The 18,604-nt window shown below is 39.4% G+C and overlaps 1 protein-coding gene across 3 annotated transcripts in view; it reads left to right on the top strand.

Annotated features, from left to right (window-relative positions):
* Positions 1-16,785: 16,785 nt before the first annotated feature.
* The window catches only part of BMP2K (BMP2 inducible kinase), a 131,590-nt gene continuing 129,771 nt past the window's right edge, over positions 16,786-18,604 (top strand). For all 3 annotated transcript variants that reach the window (XM_047857398.1, XM_047857397.1, XM_047857396.1), the window contains exon 1: positions 16,786-17,513. In XM_047857398.1, coding sequence (XP_047713354.1) covers positions 17,339-17,513 — 175 coding nt within the window. In that variant the 5' untranslated portion in view covers positions 16,786-17,338. The remainder of the gene's footprint in view (positions 17,514-18,604) is intronic.

The following is an 18,604-nucleotide window of genomic DNA, read 5'->3' as shown; positions in this document are numbered from 1 at the left end:
AAGGGTTGAATATGATATATATTCCAAGAGCTGCTAAAGAAAGGAACACGTCTCAAATCAACATTGTCTACAGGAAAACTAATAATTAATTATCAGATTAGACAGCAATAATACTAAACAATAGAGTAGTAATTCTTCTAAATCAAAGAAGACATCCTTCTGAACTAAAGTACTAAGAAGGATAAAACTAAGATAAATCCATTTTAAGTGTCAGCTAGAAGCAAAAAGATTATAAAGTTTCATTTTATTTTACTAAATCTTTTTTTTACATTTTTTAAATGTTTATTTATTATTTTTGAGACAGAGACAGAGCATGAGTCAGGGAAGGGCAGAGAGAGAGGGACGCACAGAATCTGAAGCAGGCTCCAGGCTCTGAGCTGTCTGCACAGAGCCCAAAGTGGGGCTTGAACTCACAGACTGAGAGATTATGACTTGAAGTGAAGTCAGTTGCTTAACCGACTGAGACACCCAGGCTCCCCTCTTTACTAAATAAAATATTAAAATTGAATAATATTAATGCTGAACATGAATTGGCTCATGCAATGTATTTGTTTATTTTTAATTAGACCTTTTAAGATAATTGTCAATTCACCTGCAGTTGTAGGAAATAATACAAAGAGATCTCATGTATCCTTTACCCAGTTTCCCCTAGTGGTAACATCTTATAAAATTATAGTACAATATCACTGCCAGGATATTGACACTGATGCAGTCAATATATATGCATTTCCATTACAAGGAACCCTCATGTTATTCGTTGTTCTTTTGTAGTCAGACCTACTTCCCTTTATCCCCACCCCTCTAACTCCTGGAAACCTCTTAATATGTTCTACACTTCTATAATTTTGTCATTTCTGGAATGTTATATACAAAATGATTTGTCCTAAAGTTATAATATATAATCTTCTGGGACTGGCTTTTTTTTCAGTCAGCATAATTCTCTGGACATTCATACAGGTTGCTGAATATAAAAATAGCACCTTCTTTTTTATTAAATAGTTTTCCATGATACCACCACGATTTGTTTAACCATTCACGTATTAAAGGCCATCAGGTTGTTTTCAGTTTGGGACTATTATGAATAAATAGTCATGTATAGGTTTTTATATGAACATAAGTCTTCAGTTCTCTGGGATAAATGCTTAGGAGTTCATTTGCTAGGCTGTACAGTAATTGCATGCTTAGTTTTTAAAGAAACTGCTAAACTTTTTTTCCAGAGTGGCTATATCATTTTACACTCCCACCAGCAATGTATGAGTAGTTCCCTTTCTTTGTATTCTTGCCAGCATTTGGTGGTATTACCATTTTTTTTAGCCATTCAGGTAGGTATGTATTGATACCTCATTGTAGTTTAATTGTGCATTTTCCTTATGGCTGATGATGTTGTATACCTTTTCATGTGCATTTTTATATCCTTTTGGTGAAATGTCTGTGTAAATCTTTTGTCCATTTTACTATTGAATTTGGAAAGTTCTAGTTATAGCTCTTCATTGCATGTGTGGCTTATAAATATTTTCTTTCAGTCTGGAACTTATCTTTTCATAATCTTAACACAATTTTTCACAAGCAAAAATTAACTCAACAATTTTTCTTCAATTGATCATGCTTTTGTTGTCAAATCTAAGAACTCTTTGCTTATTCCTAACACTTCACCTTTTTTTTTCTAAAAATTTTATAGTTTTAAGTTTAACATTTGAACCCAAGATCCATTTTGAGTTAATTTTTGTATATGGTATGAGATTTATCTTCCTGTATGTCCCTTTATCTCCTTTATTTAAAGTATAAATATCTTAGATATTTCCTTTGGATAACCATTCAGTATAATTTTTGGCTTCAAACATCATTCTTCATTTAGAAAACTCAAGAGGAGAAGGGAAACCAATTATATTCACTTATATTTTTGCTTACCATGTTCTTCTGATGTTCTAAGTTTCCTTCTTTTATCATTCCTTTTTGAGAACTTCTTTAGCTATTCTCTCAGAATGGTGACAAATTCTCTTAGTTTTCATTTCTCTAAGCATTTTTTGATTTCTCCTTAATTCCTGAAGGATATTTTTGCTGGGTATAGGATTCTGGATTGATGAGTCTTTTCTTTCAGCACTTAAAAGATCTTAATACCACTTCCTTCCTTTCTCTACAGTTTCTGAAGAGAAATTTGCTATGATTTGAATTATTTTTCCCCTTTAGGTAAAGTATCACTTTTCTCTGGCTGCCTTCAAATTCTTTTTGTTTCTAGTTTTCAGAAGTGTAATTTTAATGTGCTGTGGTGTGGATTTATTTGGGTTTATTTTGTTGGGTTTGCTCAGCTTCTTTAATCTGTAAGTTTTGCCTTTTCCAAAATTGGGAAGTTTTCAGTAATTATTTCTTCAGGTTCTTTTCTAATCCCGCTTTCTCCCTCCTTTTCTTCTGATGACACAAAGTGTTTGATCTTTTGTTTTGATTCCACTGGTCGCTGAGACTATTCACTTTTTTTTTTTAGTTTTTTTCTGTTTTTCAGGTTCTATTTTCCAATTCATGGATTCTTTCTTCTGTCCCTTTCATTCTGCTCTTGAGCTTATTCACTGAATTTTTAATTTTTATTATTAAATTTTTTTTACAATTTTCTAAAATTACCAATTGGTTCTTCTTTAGATCTTCTTTTTCTTTTTAAGAGGAAAAGAGAGGGTGTGCCCAAGTCAGGGAGAGGAGCAGAGAGGGAGAGAGAGAATCTTAAGTAGGCTCCATGCTGAGCATGGATGTGGGGCCCAATCCTGTGACCCTGGGATCATCACCTGAGCTAAAATCAAGAGTCAGATGCTCAACTGACTGAGGCACCCAGATACCCCGATCTTCTTTATAACCTTCTATTTAATTTTCAATATCTTCTAATTTTTCATTTGTTTCATGTGTGTTTATAATTGCTCATTAAGTTTTTTATCATGCTGCTTTAAAATCTTTATTGGATTAATTCTCACATCTCTGTCATCTTAGTGTTGGCTTCTATTAGTTGTCTTTTTTTCATATGAGTTTGGGATTCACTCATTTAATTGAGGTTCATTTATTACTGAACCTCTGAAAAAGCAATACTGGTTTGAGCTCTTCTTCATTGTTGGTAATTTGTAAAATGAAAGTTAATTTCAAAATGAAATCTAGGGTCACCTGGGTGGCTCAGTTGGATAAGTGTCTGATTTGATTTTGGTTCAGGTCATGATCTCATGGTTTGTGGGTTCAAGCCCTGCATTGGGCTCCTGGCTGCTGATAGTGTGGAGTCTTCTTGGTATTCTCTGTCTCCCTTTCTCTCTGCCCTTCTTGTGCTCATGCTCTCTCTCTCTCTCTCAAAATAAATAAATAAACTTAAAAAAAGTGAAATCTAAATATTTTTGTATCATAAGATTATGAATCTTATTTAAACCCTCTGTATTAATTAGCTATCTCTGAAACCACTCAGGCAGGAGAAGGGTGAACACCACATCCTTACAGCTTGGGGAAGTAGAAGTCAATATTCTCTATTCAACCTCTGTTGTCATCTTATGGAGACAGGCTCTTCATTACTGCTGGCAGGAGAGGAATTTCATCACCCCATATGATCTCCACTGGCATCACAGGTGGCAGCCTTATTACTGATGAGTGCTTATAAGAGTCCTGACACTCCACTGGAGTCCCTCGGACACAACCTCAGTGGGGAGAGGAAAGAGTGTCTTATTATGGTTGGGTGGAAATGGAAGTCCAAACCCCCTGTGTCATCTCCATTGACACTACAGAGGGACTCATTACAGGCCAGTGAGGATGAAAGTCCTGGTTTGCTAGTTGGTCTTCTCTGACACCACCTTGGGGATTGGCACCTCCTTATAGCTTGGTGAGGATGGAAGTCTTGGTCCTCACTCAGCCTTCACTAGTCTGGGTGGGGGAGGGACTACAGTATTTTCTGTGGTGTTTGGTACCACAGAAAGGTAGAGAAGTTTGGAAGCAAGAAATTAATGTTTGAAATGAATTTTTTCTTGCTAGGACTTTTGGTTTGAGAGAGTAAGCTTTTGCTGAGGCTTTTTTGTCTGTGTCCATTGGCATCCTGGGTTGCTTGCTTTTTCAGCTACAGATGTTGAATAGATGAGGCAAAAAGAAAACCCAGGGAACTCAGAACCATGTTGTCCTTCAGGTCCCAAAGTCCCTAGCTGGTCTGCCTTCTCTCCACTTTTCAGTCTTTTCAAGTTTGTTTTATATTGTAAGTCCTGGGAGAAATAGAGAAAGAGTAACAGAAAAAAAATCTCTACTTTATGTTTTTGGAAATGGAAACCCATACAATATATTTTGTTCCATCAATACGTCAAATAAATAAGTAGATAGTCATTATTGAATCTTCTGAAACAATGATATCTAGATCTCTGGTGTCCAATATAGCAGTCACTAGGCATATGGGAATATTTAAATTTAAATTAGTTAAAATTATACAAAATAAAAATCCAGTTAAGTTGCAGTAGCAAGATTTTGAATGCTTAAAAATAGCCACATGTTCCCAGTGGTTACCATATAGGACTGCACGGATTCAGAGCATTTGGAACATCTCAGAAAGTCTGGACAAGGGTGAGCTAGACACTGAGCAAAATGGTTCATGATACTACTAAATGTTGATGTGAAAAAATAAGCAGGAAGAAAAAATATGAGCAGATGGGTAGATAAGTGACCCTGTGAATTACAAGAATAGAAAGGATGTGGATTTGTTCACAAGGTGAATTTGCAAAATGGACACCAACCTGCTACCATAGCATGGATTGAATTTTTAGTGATTCTAGCTGCATAGGTCCATTCCTAAGACAATACTTTTTTCCATGAGTTAATACAATTTGGAACAGTAAAAGCTAGTTGATGCGACAGCTGAGATTAGCATGTATTTACCATGACATTGCATGTTATGTTGCATTCAGATATCGTCTGACTTTGGCAAATGTTGGATACATTCATTCAACACCATTTGATACAGGGGATACATGTATTTTATAGAATTCAGTTGCTTTAAAACAATGAACTGAAATGACATAGAGGCAACTTTAGCAAAAGAGTATAATTTCAGGGCAGCAAAGCCCAAGTAAAGGTAAAATATAGGCAAATAAAACTAAAATGGCTAAAAATGACAACAAGTTCAGAACTAGAGCTTCATGTTATTTAATTTATTTGACAATTATTTGTAAAATGCATATTATTACAGCTCAACCATCAGTGTCTCAGATGAGAAATTCTGCAACAGAGAAATTGGTTTTATTACTTATTGGAAAAGGAAGGAAAAATACTTAAGCCACTTTATTACTTCCTATTTATATCATACAGCCAACACATGTCTTTCATACCAGCCATATTGGCCCCCTAATCATTTGAAAATATACCTTGAACTTTCTGCCTCCATGTGAACTTATATATTTTTTCCTCATTAATTCATTCCACATATATTTATTTGGCACCTTCAATGTGCCAGCATATTCTAGCACCAAAGTACATCAATAGACAAAACAAAGATCCTTGCCTGAATACTCACATTTTAGGTAAATAAATAATAAGTATAATAAATAAATTACAAGGTGAGTACTGTAGAAAAAATACAAAGCAGAACATGTTAAAGGGGAATGAGATGAGAGATATGGGGTAGACTAAGTCACTCTTACAGGACCCATCATCACCGTCACCATCATTTCAAATACTACCTCCTTTAAAAGGCCCTCCTTGATACCTTAGGTTTTTTTTTTTTTTAAAGATTTTATTTTTAAGTAATTTCTACAATGTGGGGTTTGAATTTATAATCCTGAGATCAAAAGTCTCATGCTCAGTCTAACTGATCCAGCCAGGTGCCCTTCCTTCTTACCTTAGTTAAAACAGATCTCTCCCACCATGTTCCTTTAGCAGTTCCTATCTTTATTACAGCACTTAGTATTCTGCCTTGTGTGTTACATATGAATACATCTGTCTTTTCATTAGACTCTGAATCCTTAATAAAGAGAATGTGGCTTATTAATCACTCTATTCCTTGCAGAGTCACACATAGTGGTTGGCTTAATAAGTGTTTGTTGAACAATGATGCCTAAATTGAACACAAATTGACAGAGGCCCAGATTGTTTATAAAAGGTAGTCTTAATATTAGGATTCAAAAATATAAATTACACATGTAAATGTTGGATGCCAATTCTCTGTTCACACGTACTTTCTTCCCTTCTGCTAACATCCATTGTGCTAGAGAGATGGTAATGTTTTGTTGGAGAAAGGATTATTTTATGCTCTTGCTGAATTCCTAGTAGAAACACCACATATTAACATGCTCAACAAATCAAGCAAACTAGTGTCATCATCAAGAACTTAAATTTGTCTTCAAAGCATTATGCATTGACCCTATATAGAGCCTACTAAATTAAATATTCGACGTTAGAATTTTGGCAAAATAACCAACACTATTGTCTTCATATAACATCATGCTTTCATCTGAGAAAATATGACTTATGTGAAATTGTCAATCTTTATTTTTCTTCTTGTTAATAAAAAACACAGAAATAATCTAGCTATATTCTTCTCAATTTCTTTCAGAAAACACACGGCTTTACATGACAAGAACCAGTAGAACTTGTATAAGAAATTGTATTTCTTAAACATAACATACTGTCTTGAAAGTGCTACTATAAACAACACTCACTATGTAATAAAGTATAGTTATGAAGCTGATTTTGATTACACATTCTATAAGTATCCTACTCAGTAGGTATGAATAAAAGACTTTCCCTAGATAATCATATAACAAAAGTACAAGTACCTCTTATGTTTTACCTCTTTTTAAAAATCAGGTTTAGAATTTAAAGATTTGGTTAGTGCCTAATTAGAAAATTTTTATAAATTCTTAGTAATTCAGATAGATTGAATTAGTTGAATTAGTGATTAGTGTAGCTTTTTCGAGTTGAGATGTGACAACATGAAATATTAATGAATGTTCTACTGCAATTGCTAATGATATATTCTTCTGATGGAGAATTAAAAAAATGTTTTTAATGTTTATTTATTTATTTTTTTTTTTTGAGAGAGAGACAGAGGCAGAGTGTGAGTGGGGGAGGGACAGAGAGAGAGGGAGACATAGAATCTGAGGCAGGCTCTAAGCTCTGAGCTGTCAGCACAGAGCATGGTGCAGGGCTCAAACTCATGAAGAGCGAGATCATGACCTGAGCTGAAGTCGGACACTTAACTGACTGAGCCACCCAGGCACCCCTTCTGATGAAGAATTTAAAAGAAACCTCTTTTAAATAAGGGAATGTGTTTTTCTTCTTAATATTTTTATTAAACTGAAAGATGCTTCTCTTTTTTTAAAAAAAAATTTTTTTTTTTCAACGTTTATTTATTTTTCGGACAGAGAGAGACAGAGCATGAACGGGGGAGGGGCAGAGAGAGAGGGAGACACAGGATCGGAAACAGGCTCCAGGCTCCGAGCCATCAGCCCAGAGCCCGACGTGGGGCTCGAACTCACGGACCGCGAGATCGTGACCTGACTGAAGCCGGACGCCTAACCGACTGCGCCACCCAGGCGCCCCTTAAAAAAATTTTTTTAAAGTAAGCTCTACCCCCAGGACAGCTGGCTGGCTCAGTAGGTAGGGCATATAACTCTGGATCTTGGGGTCATGAGTTCAAGCCCCACATTGAGTGTGGAGATTACTTAAGTAAATAGAACTTAAAAATACAAAGTAATCTCTACACCTAATGTGGGGCTCAAACTCATGATCCCAAGATCCAGAGTCACATGCTGTACCAACTGAGCCAGCCAGGTATCCCAATGTTCCTCTTAAAGGTACTTATTTTTATCCAAAATGCTCACATAGTATACATTTCAACTAAATTTTATCCCTGATGTGCAAGGAATTACTGTAGAGGATAATCATTAAAGAAACCAAAATTATTCATTATGATTATTATAGGAAAGTTAATGGGTCATAGGTGAGAAAGTTAACAGTGATGGAAGAGACAACATGCTGGTCTGAAGCAGAACAACTGTAAAGAATGCATAGGATGATCATGAACATGTCTGCACTGACTAGATTCAATGTTTGGCTTAGAAATTGAATCTTATGTCTTATTTCTATTTTCCTATGTGACTGGTACAACATTGTGTGCTCGTGTATGTGTATATAAGCCTGCAATAAGTGACTAGTTAATTTAATTGCTCACAGAGGACTAGACAAGCTGCTAAAGTTACTCTTTGTCTTTGAGGCTGTGTGTAAATGTTATCAAAACAAGTGATAAATTCAACAAAAATAGAAATTGTTATATGAAATGATTTGAGACAATTTAGCTGTTTGACTTGATTTTCAAGGTTTTGATCATCTAGTTACAAGAAAGTTTAAAGTTTAAGTGGGCCAAATCTATAGTTGGTTAATCCTCTTCAGTACAAAATGTTGGCACTAATATCTCTCATAATTATTTTGATTAAAATATATTGTTAGACACGTTTTCAAAGACCAAAGAAGTTTATGTATATGTGTAAAATTTGAGTCTGGTGTCTGTCCACACAGAATGAACATTTTAGTGTGTAGTTGACTATACACAATGTATAATTTTAGAGCTTATAAAAAATGTGCTTGTCTATAAAAAGGATACAAATGGGGACTTAACATGTTAATAATATACAAATTTATTTTAGCTATATAATCTTTTTCACTTCGGAATTAAAGTTTTACTCAAGGGTACGAATTCCTCCTGCATTTTGTAGATGCTGTAGTTGCTACCAGTTTATCAGTAAATATTAGCTGGGTGTTGTCATGGTAAATGGGAAAAGTATTTTTAATCTGTCCACGTAAGTAGGCCCACTGCTGTCAGCAGATAAGAGAGAGAACAGGAACAAGGTATAGTGCTGAAGTCTGAAAAACTAAAAGGTCAAAAAAAAAAAAAAGAATACTTGTACTTTAAGAGTGATTTCCTTGAATATAATTTTTAGAGCAACATACAAACAACATAATTGAAGAAGGTCAACGCAAATCAATTTGCAAATTTTATAATTTAAGAAGTGGGTACACAAATATAATTTTCATTTTAGCTTGAAATATGCATGAAAGTGTTGTTTGATCTTCACCAAGACGAAAACAAATGATGAAATCACTTTCATATAATACCCAGTCACACTTCATAGAGATTTTTCTGAGGGAAGATATGTAATAGTCACTTCTCTCTTACCTTTAAACGGTAGTACAGTCAAATTTATCTTTGTTCACCTAGTCTCTGGTCAATTGTAACTGGGAGAGATGCAAAAGTCTAAAGCAGATGAGGAAGAGGGAAAGACTGTTTGGGGTCAGGAAAACAGCAAGAACAGAAGGAAAAGGGTGAGATAAATCAACCAGTGGAAAAGAAATCAGTCTCTTAGAGCAGATTTGTGTGTTTTGAGTGGTGGGGGACGAGGCTTCCATTATAGCCTCAAGATTGGCTTTCAGATTTACTCCCAGTTTTCAAGACAATGTTACTCTTGCTTCTCCTGTCCTGATTTCACACTTTTGTTTAAGTTTTCCACTCTAGAATCGAATATCTTTTTTTATAGTTCCATACACTGAGCAGTTTCCCATTTCCTGCTCTGTTTTGTTTTTTAGCTACCTGAATTTCTTCCTTAAGACTGTTCATGAAGGTCCAAGAAACCATCTAGGTTTAAGTTGACCAATGCACTTGAGTTCTACAATGTTTATTAAGCACTTAGTAGGGGACAGGCACATTTAGATGTAGAAGCCATGGTTCCTACTCTCCTGAAGCTTTTCAGTGCCCCAACTCTGCCTATATTATCCTCTACTACAATGCAGTTTAAAGTCTTCCAAAACAGGGGCACCTGGGTGGCGCAGTCGGTTAAGCGTCCGACTTCAGCCAGGTCATGATCTCGCGGTCCGTGAGTTCGAGCCCCGCGTCGGGCTCTGGGCTGATGGCTCGGAGCCTGGAGCCTGTTTCCAATTCTGTGTCTCCCTCTCTCTATGCCCCTCCCCCGTTCATGCTCTGTCTCTCTCTGTCCCAAAAATAAAAAATGAAAACGTTGAAAAAAAAAATTAAAAAAAAAAAATAAAGTCTTCCAAAACAGAAAAAGATAAAATAACTAATAAATGCTAAGAAGCCTGAAGCTCACCCCAAATAAGAATCACGAGATTTGATCTGGGAAGCACCTGTGATGAAAAGATAACATGGTAGTTTGGATCCTAGCTCTGTCACATGTAATACAACTTTGAACAAGATGATATAAGGCAGGAGAACTGACATTTCTATGTATCCAGCATAATGATTGGTATTGTGTATTATTTAATATTCATAGTTCACATCACCCCCAAGCTCTCACTTTATTTTTTTAAAATTTACATCCAAGTTAGTTAGCATATAGTGCAACAATGATTTCAGTAGATTCCTTAATGCCCCTTACCCATTTAGCCCATCCCACCTCCCACAACCCCTCCAGTAACCCTTTGTTCTTTGTATTTAAGGGTCTCATGTTTTGTCCCCCTTCCTGTTTTTATATTATTTCTGCTTCTCTTCCCTTATGTTCATCTGTTTTTATCTTAAAGTCCTCATATGAGTGAAGTCATATGATATTTGTCTTTCTCTAACTTCGCTTAGCATAATACCCTCTACCTCCTTCCACGTAGTTGCAAATGGCAAGATTTCATTCTTTTTGATTGCCGAGTAATACTCCATTGTATATATGTACCACATCTTGTTTATCCATTCATCCATTGATGGACATTTGGGCTCTTTCCATACTTTGGTTATTGTTGATAGGGCTATAAATATTGGCGTGCATGTGCCCCTTCAAAACAACATATCTGTACCCCTTGGATAAATACCTAGTAGTACAATTGCTGGGTCATAGGGTAGTTCTATTTTTAATGTTTTGAGGAACTTCCATACTGCTTTCCAGAGTGGCTTCACCAATTTGCATTCCTACCAGTAGTGCAAAAGAGATCCTCTTTGTCCGCATTCTCACCAACATCTGTTGTTGCCTGAGTTGTTAATGTTAGTAATTCTGACAGGTATGAGGTGGTATCTCATTGTGGTTTTGATTTGTATTTCCCTGATGATGAGTGAGTTGAGCATTTTTTCATGTGTCGGTTGGCCATCTGGATGTCTTCTTTGGAGAAGTGTCTATTCATGTCTTTTGCCCATTTCTTCACTGGATTATTTAGTTTTTGGGTGTTGAGTTTGACAAGTTCTTTATAGATTTTGGATACTAACATTTTATCTGATATGTTGTTTGCAAATATATTCTCCCATCCCGTCGGTTGCCTTTTAGTTTTGCTGATTGTTTCCTTCACTGTGCAGAAGCTTTTTATTTTGATGATGTCCCAATAGTTCATTTTTGCTTGTTTTTCTTGCGTCTGGAGATGTGTTGAGTAAGAAGTTGCTGCAGCCAAGGCCAAAGAGGATTTCTCCTCAAGGATTTTGATGGCTTCCTGTCTTACATTTAGGTCTCCCATCCATTTTGAGTTTATTTTTGTGTATTGTATAAGAAAGTGGTACCAGTTCATTTTTCTGCATGTTGCTGTCCAGTTTTCCCAGCACCACTTGTTGAAGAGACTGTCTTTATTCCATTGGATATTCTTTCCAGCTTTGTCAAAGATCAGTTGGTCATACGTTTGTGGGTCCATTTCTGGGTTCTTTATTCTGTTCCATTGATCTGCCAGCTCTCACTTTAAAAAACAAAACAAACAACAAAAAACAAAGTAAAAAACAGTATTTTTCCTATTTTAATTTTTTTTTAACGTTTATTTATTTTTGAGACAGAGAGAGACAGAGAATGAATGGGGGAGAGTCAGAGAGAGAGAGAGAGGGAGACACAGAATCTGAAATAGGCTCCAGGCTCTGAGCTGTCAGCACAGAGCCTGACGCGGGGTTTGAACTCACGAACCGTGAGATCATGACTTGAGCCGAAGTCGGACGCTTAACCTGAGCCACCCAGGCGCCCCAGTATTTTTCCTATTTTAAAAGTGACCAAAACTTAAATGTAGATAAAGCTAAGAAGCTTGGGTTTTCAGACACATCTGAGATTTGAGCCCGGTCTCAAGCCCCCAACTCTACCACTTACCAGATTCTAGGCTAAGTTATTCATTCATTTATTCAATACTCGCTATATGTCAAGCACATTGCTTGGCACTAAATTTTAAGAAAACAATGTGACATGGTCCCTCCCCGTAAGCCTCTTAATGTCAGTAGAGGGAGACAAGCACTTAAGGAAGCCCTTGTAATAGGTTGATGGGTGTAGTTGTGGAAATCTACAAAGAGTAGTATGGGATACAAATGAGTCCATTCTACCTGGAACTGGCAAATGGCAGAGATCAGGAAAGCTTTTACAGGGGAGGTGGTTCTAGAGTTTCACAGAGTCACCCATTAAGTCAGGTGGTTGTGAGAAAGAACAAGACATTCTAACTGGAGTGAGCACTGGGGCCTGAAATAGATCAGCAAGAAATGAAGGTGGTTCAGGGTGGCCGGAGTGAGAAAACCACAAGTTGGGAGTAATAATATTCACTTCCCGTGTTAGAGGATACATAGAGAACATTTATATAGGGTTAAGCATACTGCCTGAGACATACTAGGTGCTCAAAAAATGTTCCTGTTTCTCTTTCAGATGCTGCATTTGATTACATCCCCTTCTAGCTCTGAAACTTCATGATTCTTACCATAGGGTATAGTTCTTGTTATGTATTGGTTCATACATTTTTTTTACACATTGTACATATTCAATGAATAAATAGTCTCTACCACAGTTGGCAGAAGACTGGGTAAAACAAGATGCACATTTTGATAAGGACTGAAACAAAAGCTGAATTTAGCTTTAATCCTTTCTTTCTCTGTCCCTTTATAGTAACTTGAATACAGTTTTGCTTGTGTATATTTGAATGTGCTGAAAGTGTAGAAATTTAGCATTAGTTCAGTTCAGGGACAGAATTCAATATTTTCCCATGGGGACTGCTCACCTGCTTCCCAAACCAGGAGAGCTACGTTTCTGTCCCCAGCAATTTCTAAGATCATAACATCAACCATATTGCTGGGTGGAGATTTGAAGGCAGCATACGGTACAAGTACAACCTTAAGAGCTCATCACTTTGGTACTGAGTTCATACATGTAATGCACTGATATGTTGCAAATGTCCAATAAGAACTAGTTCTTATTTTACGTTCCACCGAAGTTTTGTATAAATGGAACTGGGAGCAGGGTAGGAACAGGGTAGTAGGGTTCTGCCAAAGGAGGGAAATGCAAAAGGTATCAAGAAGAGGGAAGGCAGGAATATACCCAAGAGTGTGACTGTAATCCCACTAGGACACATACTTCTTTAGACAGGAAGGTATTCCTGCCATGACAGATGAGCCTGAGGTGCTTATACCCATTGGAACCTCTCCCTACCCCTCCCACCTCCACCTTCAGCTGGGTTGGCTATCAAAGTGCCTTTTCTGGTGGTGAAGTTGCCTACCTCTTGTAGTCTTTTTATTTTTTATAAAAAAATTTTTTTTTTCAACGTTTATTTATTTTTGGGACAGAGAGAGACAGAGCATGAATGGGGGAGGGGCAGAGAGAGAGGGAGACACAGAATCGGAAACAGGCTCCAGGCTCTGAGCCATCAGCCCAGAGCCCGACGCGGGGCTCGAACTCACGGACCGCGAGATCGTGACCTGGCTGAAGTCGGACGCTTAACCGACTGCGCCACCCAGGCGCCCCACTTGTACTCTTTTTAAAAAGCATGGTCAAGTTGTAGGAGAAATTCTATCATAGAAACGTATTTCACGTCAAATAAGTCATTTTTCCTGTTACGAATATTTGTGAGCAGCTTGATATTTTAAACTACACTATCATATTGATTTTTCTTAGATGTATATAAATTCTGACAAGGTATAGTGATGATGTCGAGTAGTTTTAACAAAAGATTTAAACGTTGGTGACATCAAAAAACACATTTTAAAATAATGGAAACAGGTTTATACTCTAATGGATTTCAGGACTGCTACCCTTTTGGAAAGAAAAGATATGGGTATTTATGCAGGTATAAATATTGTTAGGGAGGGAGAATAATTATTCCTAACAGTACGCATAATGAGGCTAATAATAATAGAAGATATATCACCAAAGGAAAACATTGACTTGTGAGAAAAAGAAATTACTCAGGCACTGGAAGAGATGACTTATAAAGCTTATAATGGTACTGGAATAAACCTTTTGGGATAAGCACATTTTGTTTGATCTTTGTCAGTTTTTCTCACTCCATACAACTTTGAGAGTCACCTTGGTGTAAAGTGGATGAGGGTCAAAGCAAAAAGAAAGGTTATAGTTTTCCACTAGAAGACAAAAATACAACAATAATCCCTCCTTCCTCCATTGTCAAAATCCTTCTTGTTTAAGGATATTGGAATTCTTTATTTGGCTACCATGATCTGTTGACTTTTATCAGGATATTGTAACATGAAACTATGCCAACTGAAGCAATCGATTAAAAAAAAAGTCTTCCATTATATGGCTAGTTTCCAACTACTATTATAGCAGTAAAGCTATAAACATTTGAAATATTGAGATATGTATTAAAAAACGGAAATGTAGTTTTTTTACCTTTGTTAAACCATTCTGTATTTGTGTACTTACTATAAGTTACCTCGATGACAGTATTTTAGAGGAACAGAATCTACATCATCCATACATTTTCTCCTAGAGATTTTATTTTCCTGCAGGAAGCCAAATTGGATGTTCATCTGCAACCATGGTTTAATAATGAGTACGAAACTAAAGACTAGAATTCTTAATAGAGTTTTTAATGAATTAGTGTCTCATTTCTGCCTACAAATTGGTTCAAGAACACTCATTCTCAGTTCACAAAGTTGTAGGAAGATACACTGTGATAGTTAATTTTAACATCTTTTCTGGTAAAAGTGTTTGCAAACGTTCAGCACTCTTGTCATTAGTAATATAATACTTTTGCATTCTTAATAATATGTTTGTTATTGGTTTTCATAGAATATTGTGGAACTAACACTCCGTGAAGATCAGAGAATATTTAAATTTTATTACATGCTTGGTGGAAAATTTAAGTATACATTACTTGGTGTTACACATAATTTTTGAGAGGGTCCTATGCCTTAAACTAATTATCAAACTCCATATCAGAAGTCAGGTTACGTGGGTACACAAAAGTGAGTTTCTTTGCCACAGCAATTGTGGTAAATTTGCTGTGATCATAGGAGACTATTATTGTATTGTGATTAGGTGTGGTTGCATTAAGCCCAAACTTTGTATGTTAGGCTGATACCAGTTTTGAGTTGTATGGAATGACAAAATTTCTCCATTAGACTGCTTGAAAAAGATCATTGAAATGTTGTAGAAATGAAACTCCACAGTAAGGAAAATGCTCAGTTTATTTCTAGATGGAAATCCCCAATTGTCACACCACATCAATCATCTGACATATAATCTGACTTCCATTGAGCTGGAATGTACTTTAAAGGTCAGGTCTCTGGATGAAGAATTTTAGCTTAGTGGGTTATGTAGCAAAGATGCCTAAATCCAGAGCACAGTTTTGGCATTGGCAGAAATAGCTTTTCTTCAAATAGCAGAGGGGAGGAAAAGTGGAAGATTATTAAACTCAAAGTCTTTTGCCTAAGCACATCTGCCTGTATCCTACTAACAAGTTGGATAAAGAAATAGAGGTTGGGATAGAACCACATTTATGGACTTTCATAGAAGGTGCATACTAGAGTCCTGCAGGCACAGCTTATTTGGCCTACATTTAAAAAATTTAGAAAATGCCATATTAGAAAAAAAATTCCAGATATCTGGTTTCTCTTAATTGGAACCCCTGGCCACAGTGGGCCTGTATTCACAAGGGCAGGGTGGTGGAAAGCAGTCTAAAGCTGATAATTGGGTGCTTTATTTACACATGCTCTGTAATTTGTCATTCTCTTACATGTCCCCAATGCCTGCCTCATTCTGTAGGCATTGGGATTTCTGCAGTTTATGAAATGGACGCAATGAGCTTTTTGTTTTGTTTTGTTTTAAGTGGGCAAATATCTTTGTTAGAAGAGCGTTGGAGGAAACTCAACGCTTCCAAACAGTCGTAAACCTGCCGTTTTTCAACCTATTTTTTCAGAATGGCCTAAAGTATGAAACTAAGTATCAAAGGATGGACCTTGTAGTCCCAGCTGTGCCACTACCCAGCTGTGTGACCTTGGGCGAGTCGGCTAAGCTCTCTTGGCCAAAGGTGATGAACGGTCTGTAAATGCACTTAATACCTGTTCCGAATATCTCACACGGCTGTTGCACAGCACACGAGATTTTAAAAAGTACTCCTAAGCAATTTTTAAACCGCAAAAACGCTTCCCAGCACAGGCGCCTGTTAAGAGTGTGACACGGTGGCTTTAGAAGTTGGGTTACTGGAATCCGCTCTAGTTCCGTGCTGCTCCCACCTCCCACGCTCGGGGGTGGGCGAACGGAAGAAGATTCTCAGGGGAGGTCTGGAAAACTGGCTTAGAAATGCAGCGAGAAGTTCCTCAGCGGGGGTAAAGTTGTTGGCGGCATTTTTAAGTATCCAGAGCGACACACCAACTCTTAGCCGAGATCACAGACCCTGCTGCATCGCCACCGCGGGACTCCAGTTCCCGCCCCACCCCCAGCTCGAAGCTGGAGCCCCACAGGCCTGACCTGAACCCTCCTGGCCGGGACCCCCAGACCGGAGGCTCCGGACCTCGCCCAAGTTCCCAACCCCCACAATCACCTCCCCCCCCCCCTTCCCTCTCCACGTGACAAAAGCCGGAACCGTCACTTCCGGCGGCGCGGGTAGCGCGCCTGCGCGGGGCGCCCGGCCTCAGAGAGCGGTGGGCAGCTGCACCGCACCGCCAACGGCCGCGAGTGGCGAGCGGCGTAGGTCCAGCTCCCGCGGCGGCGCCGCTGGCTGCAGTCTTGAGGGTGTGCGGCCGGAGAGGTCCAGCCCACTCGGCGGAGGGGCCGGCCGCCCCGCCCCCTTCCCCACCTACCTCCCTGGCGCCCCCCTCCCGGGCTCGCGCTCCCGACGCTCAGCGAGGCTGCTTGGGAGCCCGGGGTTCTCGCGGAGGCGGCGGCATCGCCCCCGCATTCGGCCCCGCCCCCTCGCGCCCCGCCCCATCCCCGCCCTCTCCACCGCCCTCTGCGGGAGCCCGGCAGCTGCAGCGGAGCCGCGGAGCGGGCGGCGGGGTAGGGGCAGTGCGCTGGGGGAGCGCGGGATGTGAGGCTGGGCGGGCCGCAGCGCGCACGGACGGTCGGACGGGCGAGGGGCGGCGACCCCTCGCGGACGACCGGCCGCGCGCCGGGCAGAGGACTCGCTCTCTAGCTCGCCCTTGCGCGAACCCCGCGCCCTCCAGCGCGCCGGCGGGACCATGAAGAAGTTCTCTCGAATGCCCAAGTCGGAGGGCGGTGGCGGCGGCGGCGGAGCGGCGGGTGGCGCGGCCGGCGGGGTCGGGGCCGGCTCCAGCTCCGGTAGCTCGTCCGTGGGTGTCCGGGTGTTTTCGGTCGGCCGCTACCAGGTCACCCTGGAGGAGTCGCTGGCCGAAGGTACGGGCGCCTGGGGAGGCTCGGGCAGGCAGGTGAGGGAGGGCTGGGGTGTGGCGGTGGCTTCTCCCGGTCCTCGCCCGCCTCTTTCCTCGCCCTCTTGGTTTACTCTTGTCGGTTCTGCCTCCTGTGCTATGCCAGCAGGGGCTCTTAAAAAGTAGCTCGGGCTTTTTGCTCTGAAACCGGCTTTTCTCGCTGCTGGCAGCTCTGACCAGGGTACAGTTCTCTCATTACGAGTTCAAGTCATTTTCAGCCCTCCTTGACGCGAGGAAATAAATAGAAAACGTCCTAGTGAGTGATGTGGTGTCATGATTGGACCAGTGACTCATTAGAGGGTCAGATCGTGCAGGATCGAGGCTCTGTTCTGCCAGCCGAGGCTTGGGCGGGAGTAGTGCGTTGCTATCTCCAAGTCTCCACCCGCGCCCCAGGGCACAGGACCCTGCAGCCCCTGGTGTGGAGCTGGGTTTGCTTCTGCTCAGTCTTCGGTTGAAAGACAATTTATTTCTATGTGGTGCGTGTGTGCGTGTGTTGGAGTGATACTTTGCCCCAAATTCAGTTAGTAGGTTGCTTTGGGGGAGCAGGTAAACTTGAAGTCCATTTGCCCTTGTTTTTTAGTGTCTTTATCAGGGTACTATTCATACCCTTTCAATATGTCTCTTTGATAGTACTTTAAAGGGTGGTCAGAAAGCAGGTTAACTTTCAGTTGTGAAGTTTTGCGCTCGGTCCTTCATTATCTTTACCAGGCTATGTCAGCGGTTCCAAGTCGCTTACAAGAAAGTTTACTCCATTAAAAAAATAAGGTCCTGCACTTTAGTTTTGAATTTCTTGTGTAATTGGCTTGTAGAAAATAGTTTCTCTTATTTATTGCATGCTTCATTTGATCTTTGAGTTTTTAATTGCTGGATATTACAAAATGAATACTTTAAAAAAATCGTGAGAAATTATTTGTTGATACATGGCCCTTTTACAATTCAAGGTTAAGAGAAAAGAAATTAAAGAGTAGTTATGGTTCTCTGAAAGTCAGACGTTGATGTGGTTTGGAGACTGTAGACTGAGATTCCACTTAGGGTTTTTTGAAATGCCATAAACAGCAC

The sequence above is a fragment of the Prionailurus viverrinus genome, chromosome B1 (assembly GCF_022837055.1).
Source record: "Prionailurus viverrinus isolate Anna chromosome B1, UM_Priviv_1.0, whole genome shotgun sequence".
Taxonomy (NCBI): Eukaryota; Metazoa; Chordata; class Mammalia; order Carnivora; family Felidae; genus Prionailurus; species Prionailurus viverrinus.
The sequence above is the reverse complement of the archived record's forward strand: the minus strand, read 5'-3'. Positions and strand labels throughout refer to the sequence as shown.